This window comes from Chiloscyllium punctatum, chromosome 39 (genome assembly GCF_047496795.1).
Source record: "Chiloscyllium punctatum isolate Juve2018m chromosome 39, sChiPun1.3, whole genome shotgun sequence".
In the NCBI taxonomy this organism is placed as follows: Eukaryota; Metazoa; Chordata; class Chondrichthyes; order Orectolobiformes; family Hemiscylliidae; genus Chiloscyllium; species Chiloscyllium punctatum.
Window position 1 is genome coordinate 33377958 of NC_092777.1, and position 14893 is coordinate 33392850.

Genomic DNA, 14893 nt, shown 5'->3' on the forward strand with positions numbered 1-14893 from the left:
AAGGCCCATGCAGCTGCTAAGAAAATCAGAGGAAATGCTGCTGTCTGACTCAGAAAACAGTGAAGGTGGGGATTACTGAATACTTTTCAGGTAGGGGTTCAAGGCTGGAGATTCTTGTTTGGCAAAAGAATCAAATGTTAGTCATGGATAGACGTGAATGTGGAATTTGGAGCACACATATCAGCCATGATCTTATAGCAGAACAGGTTTCAAGGGCTGAGTGGCCAACTTCTGTTCATATTTCATATATACATATGTATGTAGGGGCCCTTCAGCAGATATTAATATCATTTGACATTACCATAGTTGTATTCCTTCTCATGCATGAGCAGAGACTATGTCCAATGTTAATTCCCCCACATTCCATAAATATTTCTCTAATAAGGCAATCAGGACCAATAGAAGATGTATAGTTTTTGAACCACCAGAATATGAAGAGTTAAGTGCTTTTTTAAACAATGATTATCAAACCATTACACCTTGCTTTCAGTCATTCATTCTGATTATCTGTATCACTGTGCAACAGAAAACTCAGTTGCACAAAACAGAACAGCAAATCTGATACACAACTCTTCATCCTTCCCACTCAGCGTGATAAACAATGAGATCTAGCCAGTAATTTATCTACTTCTCTATTCCATTCTTTCATATCTCAGATATTCTTCCTTTCTCTTTCAATGACACCCATTTATACTTCAAGAAATTTTCCCATAGCCCTTGTTACCTGTTGTCCCTCAGTAAAACATCACTGTTCAGGGAATTTTATTGGGCTATTATTGGGATGCTCTTAAAAAATTTGGCTATCCTGATATCAAACTGCTGTGTCACATCTAGATTTAAAAAAAACAGCATAACAATGTAAAGGAAGCAGAGAAAACTCTTCAAATGCTGTAAAAACAACAGGACATCATAAAAGATGGCAGCATTGTGGAAAGGGAGTATTAGCAGCACCATTTAAGATGCCCCTGTTTTTTAAACATTCCACATTGTTAGCTGTGCCTTAAACTGCCTGGGATTTCAATTCTGGAAGTTCCTTCTAATCTTTTATGTCTCTCTCTCATCCTCTACAATTCTCTTTAAAACTTATTTCTTCGATCAAGCTTTTGGACACTCTTCTTAAAATCTCCTTATGCAGTCCTCAGACAATTCACTTTTGTGATCAGCACTCCAGAGTTCTGCCTTGGATATCTTATACTGTTAATGCTGCTGTATAAATGCAAGTTGTGGCAAATGTGTAACTCAAAATCTAGCAACAAACATGCTTTCTTTGCATTTTTTGTTAATTCCCCACTAGTAAAATGTTGCAAGGAATCAGCAATTCTGTTATTAACATCACCCCCTACTCATCAACAGTCTGCCTGAACCACAAACGTTCAGGTTCAGTTCCAGCAGGCCCAGTTTTAAACCTTAATACAAACATTGATGTAAAAATGGAATACCGGAGGAAAGTAAGTTCGGTTGGCATCATGTTGCCGTTTGAACTTCAGCAAACTGGAAATCAATGAGGACAGAAATTCAGAAGTGACAGAACACTTTTTACTTGTCTGGGTGAGGGCAGCTGCAACAACAGGCAAGAGGCTTTACACCATCTAAGACAATGCAGTTCACCTGATCACGCCAGTCTAAATGTTAACACTGCACCAGCATTACCCCATGTCTGCAGTGCATACTGCAGGTTGCACCACAGCAACTTGCTGAACTTTCTTTGGCACAATCTCCTTAACCCATCATAATCTCCAACGTCCAGCAGTCAGCCATCAACGCGAGAAGATATCACTGCTGGAGTTCCTTAGCTCCAAGCTTCTTCTTGATTGCTCGGACGTCCATCGTTTGCAGCCAAGTGAAGTAATAATTTACTCCCAAGCCATTCATTACCAATCCAGCAAGACTTTTTCTCCTATTGATACTTTGTCCTTCATTGTAAGAGTTTCCAGCTCCTCTGTTCATCCATTTTTCACAATGACGTGGCTGAACCAGGGGCAGTGAAGTGTAACTGGGCTTTGTTCCCACAGCTCCGTGACAACAGTGCAGCTGAACGTGCCACCCCAATTCCAACATTTTGCTTTCTATACGGCAAGACAATTGCAATAACATCACAGCTATAATCTGAGATGATCTGTGGTTGGCTTATGTGTGAAAGTAAGATTTAATTATCTGATGTAGCAATTGAGATTCCGCACGTGAAATTCTATTCACGGAGGTATATTAAAATAGATTAATGCAGCATTATAAAAGGATTAACATAATTAAGGCAATAATTCACTACATCATGCTCAGATCTTATTTGTACCTGATCTGGTGTTATGTTCCCTTCATCAGCCACCATTTTTCGAAGTGTAGCAACATTTCCAAGAAGTGGGACTGCCAGGCCTATTCTCAAGTACTTTTGATGCTTAGACTGGAAAACCAAGGTTACACTCAAGGCCCTAGAAATAAACAGAAATAATGCATGAGGTAAACTAATTGTCAGCATACACCAGAGCTTTACATTATTGTTTTATTGGGAGTTGTAAGATGAATTTGATGGGTTTGGCTTTCACTTCACCCAGTAGTATCACATTACATGCAAGAGACTGATGAGACAAAAGTTTTAATTCAGTCCCTTTCAGACTGAATATTTCACAATTTCTCAATACCTGACAGCCTTTGTTTTTCTTTGATCAGCATTAATGGGATCTTAAATTCTCTCAAGTTATAAGATAATCCTACTGTTTATCAACATTCCCTAGCCCTTTCAGATCAACAGCCATTCTCCAAACTTTTTTTCCCCTCCTATGTTGCTCACAACATAACCGAGGAGATCAACTGCAATGCAGAATGTTTCTCAAACTGAGGTACAAAGTTTTGCAAAAATAGCAGCACCATGTCAATTTACGTCAGATGTCTAGTAACTGTCACCATCTATAGAACATAGAACATAGAACATAGAACAATACAGCACAGAACAGGCCCTTCGCCCACGATGTTGTGCCGAACTTCTATCCTAGATTAAGCACCCATCCATGTACCTATCCAAATGCCGCTTAAAGGTCGCCAATGAATCTGACTCTACCACTCCCTCGGGCAGCGCATTCCATGCCCCCACCACTCTCTGGGTAAAGAACCCACCCCTGACATCTCCCCTATACCTTCCACCCTTCACCTTAAATTTATGTCCCCTTGTAACACTCTGTTGTACCCGGGGAAAAAGTTTCTGACTGTCTACTCTATCTATTCCTCTGATCATCTTATAAACCTCTATCAAGTCACCCCTCATCCTTCGCCGTTCCAACGAGAAAAGGCCGAGAACTCTCAACCTATCCTCGTACGACCTACTCTCCATTCCAGGCAACATCCTGGTAAATCTTCTCTGCACCCTCTCCAAAGCTTCCACATCTTTCCTAAAGTGAGGCGACCAGAACTGCACACAGTACTCCAAATGTGGCCTAACCAAAGTCCTGTACAGCTGCAACATCACCTCACGACTCTTGAATTCAATCCCTCTGCTAATGAACGATAATACTCCATAGGCCTTCTTACAAACTCTATCCACCTGAGTGGCAACCTTCAAAGATCTATGTACATAGACCCCAAGATCCCTCTGTTCCTCCACCTGACCAAGAACCCTACCATTAACCCTGTATTCCGCATTCTTATTTGTTCTTCCAAAATGGACAACCTCACACTTGGCAGGGTTGAACTCCATCTGCCACTCCTCAGCCCAGCTCTGCATCATATCTAAGTCCCTCTGCAGCCGACAACAGCCCTCCTCACTGTCCACAACTCCACCTATCTTTGTATCATCTGCAAATTTACTGACCCACCCTTCGACTCCCTCCTCTAAGTCATTAATAAAAATTACAAACAGCAGAGGACCCAGAACTGATCCCTGCGGAACTCCACTTGTAACTGGACTCCATGCTGAATATTTACCATCTACCACTACTCTCTGACTTCGACCGGTTAGCTATAATTGCAGAACACAGAAGTTCTACACTGTCTTACAAGAAAAACTAATGCAAAGCACATAAAAATATTTTAAACTGAGCCATTAACACAAGAATACCACATGGAAGATATATGTAAATGCAAGTGCAAATAATATTGCCAGCGAGACATTCTGACAAGCCCACTGTTTGAGGAGAAAACAAAGTTGACCATCAGAGGTCAGAGATAGCTAGAATATATTCATGTGTAACACAAAATAGTCAAGAAAAGAGAATGCACTTCTTGAAAAGCAAAAGTATTATATGTAAAGAACGCACCATTGAATCACTCAAAACATCTACATATGACAAATAGGCTTGAAGGAGAGACATTCCAAGATATAGGCACATGAACACAAAAGCCATCGCTTCAGGTTGACAAGAATGTGAAGAAAATTGATGGGAATCCCACATAAAACAATTAATAATAACATAGTTATGCGAGTAGGCAGTCTGAGTTCTATACCATAGGAATTATATTGAGGCAATGAAGGGGTTACATCATAGCTTCTCCACAAAATACAAGTAGTGCTTTGAAAATTGGATATTTAGAAGAGTAGATTGTTGGCTTATATACATTATCATTTAAAATTAGGAAAAATAATGAGACACAGAAGATAGAATCATTAGCTGCAGACTGTTGCCAGTATTTGAAGAATGAAAGCCTCAGATTCCAAGATTAAAGACAAAAAAAAGGTTTCAAACTGAGAAGAGAAGAAACATCTTTATTCAGAGAGAATTGTAAAGATGTGGAGTTCACTTCTAGGGCCAATTGTTGAGGTAGAAGTTATGTCAACATTCTCTGTAAAATTAGATAATGGACGTGATTGAAGGGATATAGGAACAGAATGGATGACATCAACTGTTCACTCACATGCAAGATAAGCACTAACGGCTGAATTTTATCAAGGTTTTAGAGAGTTGTCTCTTGCAATTCTCCACAGTTCACCTCATTATGGATGCACCAGGGTTCTATGGTGCCTCCCTCACCCTATCCTGTATTCACTAATGGTGGAAGTACTCACAACTGCCAAGTCTGTCCAGAGTTTCTGCCATGAGCATGTGGTTAATCACTGCCAGCCTCGGACAGCCCTTCACAGTACAACTAATGACAGGGAGAAGATGAAAAAGAACAGCTTTTGAATGCAAATGCATGGCACAAACAGCTTCTCATTGGAAATACAAAATCTCACAATGTTAATCTATTGCTACTTTACACCCTGACCCCCCATCTGATCGACTATGATTGTAACTACGAAGCTAGAGGTGCTACCTTCCTTAGACCCATATTATGTCCAAACTGATGCAAGGAAAATAACCTCATGCCTATTAGAGCATAACATCTTCTCATTGCTCAGGATTGGCCATGTTCCATCCTCTTAAGACAACGCCAACTGATGAACAACCAGTCCTCTGACTGATCTTTGTGAAGCTCTCGACTGTGTTACCAGTAATCCTCTAACATTGTGCACTGGACCATGGGGCTGACAGTGGCTCACTCCTCAGACTGTAATGATATGGAACCATTAGCCTGACCACCCTAGCTGTCCAACTAACCATGAACACGTCCAAGCCCCTGCAATGATCACAGAATTCCTACAGCATGGAAAAAGGTCATTTGGCCCAACAAGTCCACACCGACCCTTTAAGAGTAACTCACCCAGACCCATTCCCCTACCCTATTATTCTACATTTCCCCTGACAAATGCACCTAACCTACATATCCCTGAATACTACAGGCAATTTATCATGGCTAATTCCCTTAACGTGCACATCTTTGGACTGTGGGAGGAAACCCACGCAGACACAAAGAGAATGTGAAAGCAGCACGTAAATATCGCCTGAGGCTAGAATCAAACCTGGGTCTCTTGTGCTGTGAGGCAGCAGTGCTAACCAGTGAGCCACCATGCCACTCTGATGTCAGATGATTCCCTTGACTGACTGTGCCAAGAGCTGCCTGGCTTTTTGTTTGTGCTAAAAGGCAAGGCACGATAGAAGTAAAGAGAGTTCTGAATGAGAAGGCAAAGCAGATGTATTGTAAGCATCCAAGTAGGTGAAAAGTCAATGAGCACTCAGGGAGCAAGCTAAGAACCCTGGGATGCAACCTTGTCCAAACTATGAGATGGGAGTCCGTCCATGACCACAAAGTGACAATGCAACATGCTGGTGCTCTCCAAAGTATCGATGTAGAATGCTAAAAGTTGGAGAGGTGCCACAATGCTGTGGTGAGGCTGGTCACTGTCCAATGCCAACCTCTGTGGAGGAAGGATGCAGGTGATTGAGTGCCCCCTGCAATGTTGTGCAATGCTTGCCAAGCTGGAGGCACGAAGGAGTAACAGCAAGCTGGAGATCTTAGGGAGTCACTCTGCCGTTCATGTCAGCAATTACTGCCATCTAGTTTCTCTCCACTGCTCGAAAGAGTAGCAAACTGCATATAAATGAGGCAAGAACAGGTGATGCTGACATGCAAATTGGCCCCTCACTGTTCCTTCATGATATTTTCATGTGGCCATTCAAAACTAGGTTGTAAAATCAAATGTTTTGTCTCAACGTCGAGAATATAATTTTCCCAATCTCACCATATTTTCCCATTGCCCATATTGTTCATGGGGAATAAGAAAATTCCACTCCAAATAACTAAAAGGCTTGTTTCCAGGAGACCTTTTCATTCAAGTATTTTTCTGAGAATTCCAACCATCACTGATTGATAACCAGGATATTTAACATAGGGTTACTGAAAGCTGCAAGTAAACATTGCTGTTGTTATACATTATGCACTTTTGAGCTGAAGGCAAAGGAAACCTTTTTTTGTCAGAGAACAACAAATCAAGCCTCTGCTTACATCCTCACCAGTAGTTAGCTACATACTATTTCACACACTGTTGTCAAGCTTGATGTTAAATGATTTAGAAAACTGCAATGAAAATAAAACTTCTAGCAACATTTGATGTTTTCTGTTGGATGGGGTGGTGCACAGGCAGAGCTTCCTCTCCTCCCAAGATCAGCATTAAGTCCATGCCAGCCTGGACTGAGGTCGCCACTTGGGTCACTGCAGTCTCAGCCTTATGGAGGAATGCTCAACACTTTAGCAGCAAGGTAAGTGACTTGCTCCATTCCATAACGCCATAAGGTATCGGCGAGGAATTAGGCCATTTGATCCATCTAATTTGCCCTACCATTTGATCACGGCTGATATGTTTCCCAATCTGATTCTGCAGCCTGTTCCCTGTACCCCTTGACCTCCTTACTAATCAACAACCTATCTATGTCTGTCCTAAATACACTCCACCAGTGTAAGTGCCACTATCTTCTCTCTGATACCTACATTCACTATATATCCACCTCACACCAAGACGTGTTGCATCTCTTTCATTAACGCCAGCAACATCTCCCCTCACTTGCTCTCACCCACCTCAAACCCTGGGCAATGAGGGAACTGGAGCACTTCCATAAACAGGGTTCCAAGCTTGGCTCTTAAATACAAATAGATTTCTGAGTGTGCACCTACATTTACAATGAAGTGTCAGCTGTGCAACCCAAGTGACCTGAGAAATTATTCTTCCCACCAGCTGCACAGTGAAGGGCAACTCCCAACTGGCAATGCTGCTTTTGATGCCCAGCTAGACTTTAACAATGGTGCAACAATGCCAGGAGGCCTTGCCAATGGTAGGTACTTCTGCTTCAGATGAGAGGGCAGATGGAATGAGTGCAGCATTCTAGAGGCAAGATGCATCGTTAATGGGGGGAGTTTCAGGGAAAACTTGCTCAAGCTCACAGAGAGAAGCGCTTCATGAAACACAACAAAACTGACACTTGGTCAATTTCAGATAAAATTCAGCCTGAGTCGACAGAGTATTTGGTCCATAACCATATTGGTTATTTACTTCTGCAATTGAAGTGCTGTAACTTTATAACCATGCTATGAGAATTTCTGCTTTCAGGCAGTGTGTCCTAGACCCCCACCACCCCAGATTAAAAAATAAATTCACATTTTGATTATCCTGTTCCTTTAAATCTAAGCTGGTAAATTGGTGATGCCATGATTATAAAACGCCTCATTTAACTTGAATTGAATCTGGGTCCTGCAGTTCAGAGTTTAAGACACACACAAGATTTAACTGTGCTACTAATGGCTGCGTCATAAAAAAAAATCATCAGTCAGACATTGAGGTAATTCAAGTTTACAAACAGGATTGAGTAATGAACCAATTGATCGGATTCTTCTATTGCCAATCATAAGACTGTTTCCCATGTCCACAAGAGCAATCAAAGACTGAGTACTCAGAGATTTAAAGTAATTGACTAATATGGGACCCCATGTTTGAGAGACGGATGGGTTTAAATGATAGATGGGATCAATATGTTCACCCATAACTTAATTGTAAGTTCCTCATTAATCATGTTGGGCAACTGAAGATGCCAAATAGATTTTCCAGATTAAATATTTTCTGCCAAATTTACTGCAATGTTTCTGACTTCATATCCTTCCTATTAAATTTTCTTAGACTGTACGCAATTAAAACTAATGTTTTGTCCAGCTAAATTGTGCCGGTAAACGAGGTGGAAATTTGTCGGGCTCCATTTTCTTCAGCCAGTCTCCATACTGTGTCAGTAGCATGTGACTCAAACAAGAAACCCAAAGCTGACCTGCAACCAGACTCTTGCTTTCCAAATGTGTGAGCTACTGATGGAGGTGCCCCAAGCACCTGTTGGGATGCACCCTTTTGAGAAGCACAAATATCTGGAATATGCTTTACTTCAGGAAACCAACGTCAAAACTCTCAAACTGGACTGGAATGGGAAATATGGAGGAAGGAGTTGGAAGTTAGGGAATAGGGAGGACGACTAAAGCTGGGGCAACAAGTGCACACTCCTTCCCACTCCTGGCTCCATTAAAAGATTTTCATCAAAATCTGCATTAGAAAATAAACTGGTTTCAGTTGGTGAACACAGGAACAAAGGTAGAAATGGAGCAGATCAGAAACCTTCCCTGCTCCTTGGTGTCCAATATGTTTGGGTCCTAAATTAAGTGCGAGTGCTCACCTTTCCAGGAGAACTAAGGCCTTCCATGGGTGGCTACCAGCAATGCAGAAAAATCAGACAAACTAATTTCAAGTCTGAAATGCTTCACACAGGCCTTCGTGCATAAGGTAAATTGGAGTCTTGTTGTGCCTGTTCCACTCTCAGAAAATAGACAAAAGATCCAATTCCTGTCCATATCTGTCTGCTTTTAACTTGAGCACATGAAGAAGCAATTGGTTTTATACAATACATTGAGAACTCTGAACATAAGACTATGAGCAGAAGAGTTCATATCGAAAATTCAATTTCCCAAATATAAAAACAATGGGGAGGGGGAAAATCAAAGGGGGAAGAAGAACATTTTATTTTAATTTTTACATATTAACAATCAATGGAGGTCAGAGACTTTAAGACACAGCATTAAATGCTGTCCTTAAATTATTCAATCAGCAAAAGTCTGAAAACAATGGATTAAATAAAGAAAAGGTGAACTCAGTATAAACCACTTTAAAAATTGTTTGGCATTTTGTAAGTGCTGCTGCTGCTGAATAATCGCCAGGTGCAATGCCTCACTAAAAGATCATAATGTGTGGAAGACATAGGAAACATTCACCTGGATCAAGAATTCAATAAGAGAGAGAAACAGGACTGATACACTGGAATTCGACAAGAAGGTAATATATATATATATCTATTTACTTCTCTTCCAGCAATATCTGCGAACAAGAAAAAGCTCATCCATTCTGTCTGCTCAAGCAACAAGTGGAGCAGATGAGAATCTGAATTGCATCTAAACGCCACATTCAGCAACACAAGTCAAGTAACACCGAGCCAAATGAAACCACTGTAATTGCAAACGCAGTAGATTGCACTGCAGAATCAATCCATCTCACCCATTTGTTTTCTAAAACGGCGGAAAGCAGAGAAAAATGGTTTGTTTTATCGTCCAGCACAACGTCTGAAGTTTGTCTGAGTACAGAACGGGGTCAATGATGGACTCCAGCCTGAAACATGATCTATCCTTGATTGTTCGTCATGTAAAAGGGGAATGCAATAGAAAATAATGTAAGCGTAACCTTTTGTACCCTACAATACAACTATCTATTTGTACGTGTACATGGAAAACTCCTTATGGACATAATCTTACAGGGCCATGAACGACATGGATTATGGAGAGGTTTGTGGTGGAGTCATGTGACGAGTTTGTCGAGGACTATCTCCACAGCAGGAGCAACTCGCTGCATCTTTTATGTATTTGCTGAGCAGTGGATGAGTTTCTCACTGTGAGTTGTCTTTTAAAAGGGGATTACAGCTTGGTAAATACCACAACAGGCCTCATTATTATCCACTTCCTTATTTTGCCAAGCAATTGAGACATTGAGAATTCTCGACACAGGGGCAGATTGTGCTTGCTGCCTGTTCCAAAGGATTCTATCTCAGACACCAGGTCCCAACGCTTCGGGGCATGCTCTGTGGGCACCAGTCATGCTGTCCCCATAACCACAGGCATAGACAGCTGACCCAGTACCAACCTCTAAGAACCCTCATAGCACATCGCCAATCCATTCACTGTACAATTCGACACATCAAACATAAAGCTCAGGCTGAACCAATAATGATCATTATCATGCTGCAGCAAGAACACTGAGCAGTCAGGGGCACACACCCAGCTCATGACTGGACTAGGCTGCAGCTTCAGGCTATTTGCTTGCTCTCCTAGCACACACTGCTCTGAGCCAACCTGGGCGCCCACAGCATCCCTGCCTTGCCTTGCCTTTTTGCACTTTGCCCTCAGCCACAAGTATGAGGCTCTCAGGACTGTCAGAATTACTTTGCCACTTCGCACAGACACAAAGCCAAGATCTTGTCAGCATTCCTCAGTGAATGAAGGGAACTTGCTTTCACTCAGTAAGCCAAGGGCAGCCTCCAATATCAGACCAGGGTTTGAACACCATCAGATAACCATGCAAGGTAGTCAGAGTCAGCATGCTGGCTACACAAGGGGTCAAGAGCTGAATGTGCAGCAGCTCAACAACTGTCTCAATTCTTTCTGCCCGACTGAGTCTAGCTTTGTCCCAGAACGAGAAAGGTGCTAGCTCCCAGGTATTTGTAATGATGACTTTGCAGGGTCGATAGAGCTATTTCTGCCATTGTCTTTTCCTGTGCCTAGGTCAATGCCAGATGATCCGTCTAGTTTCATCTCTTTGAGAGTTTGTAGCGATTGGTGCAACTGAATGGCTGGCTAAGCCATATCAGAGGACAACAGAGAGTCAACCACAATGATGTTGACGTGGAGTTACATGGAGGCCAGACCAGGTGAAGATAGCAGATTTCCTTCTCTGAAGGACATGAATGAACCAGATGGATTTTTCCAATAATGATTTCATGGTCATCAGCAGATTCTTAATACCAGATTTTTTAATTGAATTCAAATTTCACCATCTGATGTGGCAGGATTTGAACTTGGGTGTCCAGAACATTATCTGGATCACTGGATTAATAGCCTAACAATAATACCACTGGGCCATCGCCTTCCCGAGTGGAGCACCAAATCTCCCTCATCTGCCATGTCCAGGGCAAATGTCATGAAATGTACAGAGCTACTCCAGACTGACAATGCCTGTAGTTTAAAGATGGCGCCTGTGCAGTGATGCCAGTCATTTCCAGGATATCCTGGTCATGACAAGCTAAGATGAGGCTAGAATCAGACCAGAGGAATCCCACAGAGCCAGGGTAGATCGTAATGAGGTGAGTTTTAAAAGGACACAGCCAGAAAGCCTTATGGTGAGTAGATTTCCAAAAAACTCAATGCAACTGGCACGTATCCAGCTCTACGCCTTCACGCCTCAACTTTTTAAATTTCTTACTTTCATTTTGGATACAGAAGTAGCGAGGTCAGTTATGTCAGGAGGAGAAATTCTTTTGTTAAATCCCCTCATACAAAATAAGTGTGAAGAACTGATTAAGTATTGCAAGAACAGGTTCCAATGCTAGGTGAAGTTAGCATTAAAGTGGAATACCAGGAACCATTGTATTACTTGCTATTGGGAGGCGGGTACAAGGTGCCCAGGTTTGAAGAGATTGGTTTAAGTAAATGAGATGAAACTGGGCTTAGTTAGTTACAATAGTGACCAAGAGAGTGCGTATGAAATTGAGGAAGTGTGAAGAGAGCAAGGAAGATCAAATGATAAAAAGGCCAACGTCAAGATAAAGGACAGTGAACTATCAACATTTTAAAAAACGAGATCAATACCTTTATGTACACCTCAATGAACAAGTAAAAAGTGTTATACAGATTATAAAAAAAAGGGACAATTAAGAAGCCACACCCATTTTGATAGTTCACTGTTCAGATTTGGAGTTTGTCAGCAAAAGGTAAATAAAGGTTGACTGAGGATGGTACCTACCCATTGGCCATCAGCGAGGACTTCTTTGCCAAAGAAAATCTGTTCAATAAGATGGATTTATCAAATCATAATTGGTAATCAAAAGTAGATAAAGATATTGAAGAATTGAGGAAAAGTTGATAAGTGTCTTTCAGGTTGAGAAATGATCCAACATCCCTTTCATTTCATGGTCAAATACAAAACCCCATGGTGACAAATATATATTTATTGTTTGAAGTAGAAGGGAAGTGTACTGATATTGACAACAGATAGAAAAATGTTGGGCCTATGCCAAGTGCCAGAACTATGGAGGGTTTGGAATGGGAAATACAATTTAGGAGTTTTGAGAAGTGTTGATGTCAGGTACTGATGCAAAATTTGTGTCTAAAGAGTTCAAAGTATTTCTGAGAAAGAATGAAGTTAAATACACACTAATACTCATCCTAATCCTGTGACCCAACAGCAAATGATGCTGCAGATAGAAGTGAACGGATTGTGAAGAGGTCTTTGCAGACATATTTGCTGATAACAAGATGGGCAGTAATTTACATATTTCCAACAAACTAGTGTCTATTACATTTTACTTGAATTTTAGCAAAAAGAGCAATCCCTAACTGAAGTGTTAATTCTGCTTTCTCTCCACAGATACTGTCAGCCCTGCTGATTTTTTACAACAATTTCTGTTTTTGTTGCCCAGATTTGTAGTCTGTGAGACTTAAATGGGAAGATGCAGGATGGTATCAGAGATTTTAGGTAGGCTAATTTCCTGCAGTCTCCTCAGGCCGTAGTACCAGTACATCACAACTGGTGGTTTGTATGACGAATGAACTGCCTGGGGAAGTGGTAGGTGCAAGTAGTTACAACATTTAAAAGATGTTGGAAAGGTACATGAATAACAAACGTTTGGAGGGATATGGGGCAAATGCAGGCAAGTGGGACTAGTTTAGTTTGGGAAACCTGGTCAACATGGACGAGTTGGACTGAAGGGTCTGTTTCTGTACTGTTTGACTCTAAGACATTGTGGGCAGCACAGAAACCTTTCCTTGAACTGAGCAGGCTAGTTGAGAAACATCAACTTTACAAAGCAATTTGACTTAATGTGATAACCTATCACTGATTACATTCTCACACCTTTTTAATATATCTCCACTAACCACAGACTATATTTTAGGTCTTCACCTTAATGAGAAAAGTCCATCTAAATATTCACTATTAAAAAAATGTATAATTTCTTTGAAAATACAAAATGCAATAATTCAACTTGCATAATCTTTGAATATTGTGCTATTCTAAAAGAAGAGAACCACTGAAAGTGTAACGCGACATATAATGGTTGGTGCCTAGTGGCATATTACTGTCTCCTTTAAAGTTAGTTGCTCCAAAGTGCTCTCTTCATTTGCCACTGTGAATGAATAGGGAGAGAAAGTAAAATCAGAATAGGCTTTAAAGTGTAGATAATGATATTCCCATGGTCCCGCCACCCTTCCTCTAGGTAATGGAGCCTATGGATTAGCTGTCTTTTAAATTTATCCTAATCCATTCCGGCTTCCATCCCAAAATGCTGAGAACATTTTCTCTGAATAAGTTTATTTATCTCTCTATTCAGCTGTCTGCTCAATCAAAATATTTTAGCCATTTGCCTCTGATGGTTATAAAAGAAAGCTTGCAATTTGCAAAGCACATTATCATATCTTTCAGAGGAACATCCCAAAGCATTTAATGTGGAATGAGTTTCTTTGAAATGTATTAACGTCTGCAATGTAGGTGCTCACAAACGTTCTTCAGTGATTTTCTGGTTGTGACTTTCTTTGAAAATGTTTCTACCTTTCCTCTCATTGATCTTTCCCACTTGCCCTGAAGTGCAGCATTCTTCTTCAAAGCAGTCTGCAATAGCTCAAAAGCTGAGCGTTTTCTTTTCTGTGTAACTAGCTTCAAACCCATTTTGAATGAATGGCTACAAACTGAACTTTGGGATTAGATCCATGTAACTCACAAAACAAAGTTCCCACTTGAGTCAAGAAAATGCCTTATGACTGCATACGGGAAATATAGTTTAAAAAGAACTGGCTAAAGTTTCTAGATGCAGAAACCTATGGGCCAATTTTCCGGAGTCACAGAGACTCTGGGAACTTTAAAAATTGGCAGATGTTACACCCCCATTTCCAACAATAGCAATTTTCACCGGTAGAGCAGGAATGAGGGTGAGACATGACTAAAACATGTGGGAAACCTGAACTCTTCAGAGCTATTTTAACTCAGTGCTGAGTTTGAACCAATCCAATTTTCACTAAAGTATGGGTATTTACTCCAGCCTGTCACCACTGTAGGGGTTGCACAGTTTCAGAGAGTTCATAAATGCTCTTGGAAGGGGAATAAAGACTGTATAACCACTAAATTTTACAAATCTTCTCAAAACTCGCTAACCACTAATGTGTTCAATTATATAATTGGCAAGCCCTTTGAAAACAAAAACTGCTTTACTCAGTAAAACTGTTTCTGTGAAAGTTGAAAAAACTGAGT

At 40.9% G+C, this 14893-nt stretch overlaps 1 protein-coding gene across 3 annotated transcripts in view; it reads right to left on the reverse strand.

Moving 5' to 3' along the window:
* usp43a (ubiquitin specific peptidase 43a) overlaps nucleotides 1–14893 on the reverse strand; it is a 435233-nt gene that overhangs the window by 149464 nt on the left and 270876 nt on the right. For all 3 annotated transcript variants that reach the window (XM_072558425.1, XM_072558426.1, XM_072558427.1), the window contains one exon: nucleotides 2291–2426. In XM_072558425.1, coding sequence (XP_072414526.1) covers nucleotides 2291–2426 — 136 coding nt within the window. The remainder of the gene's footprint in view (nucleotides 1–2290; nucleotides 2427–14893) is intronic.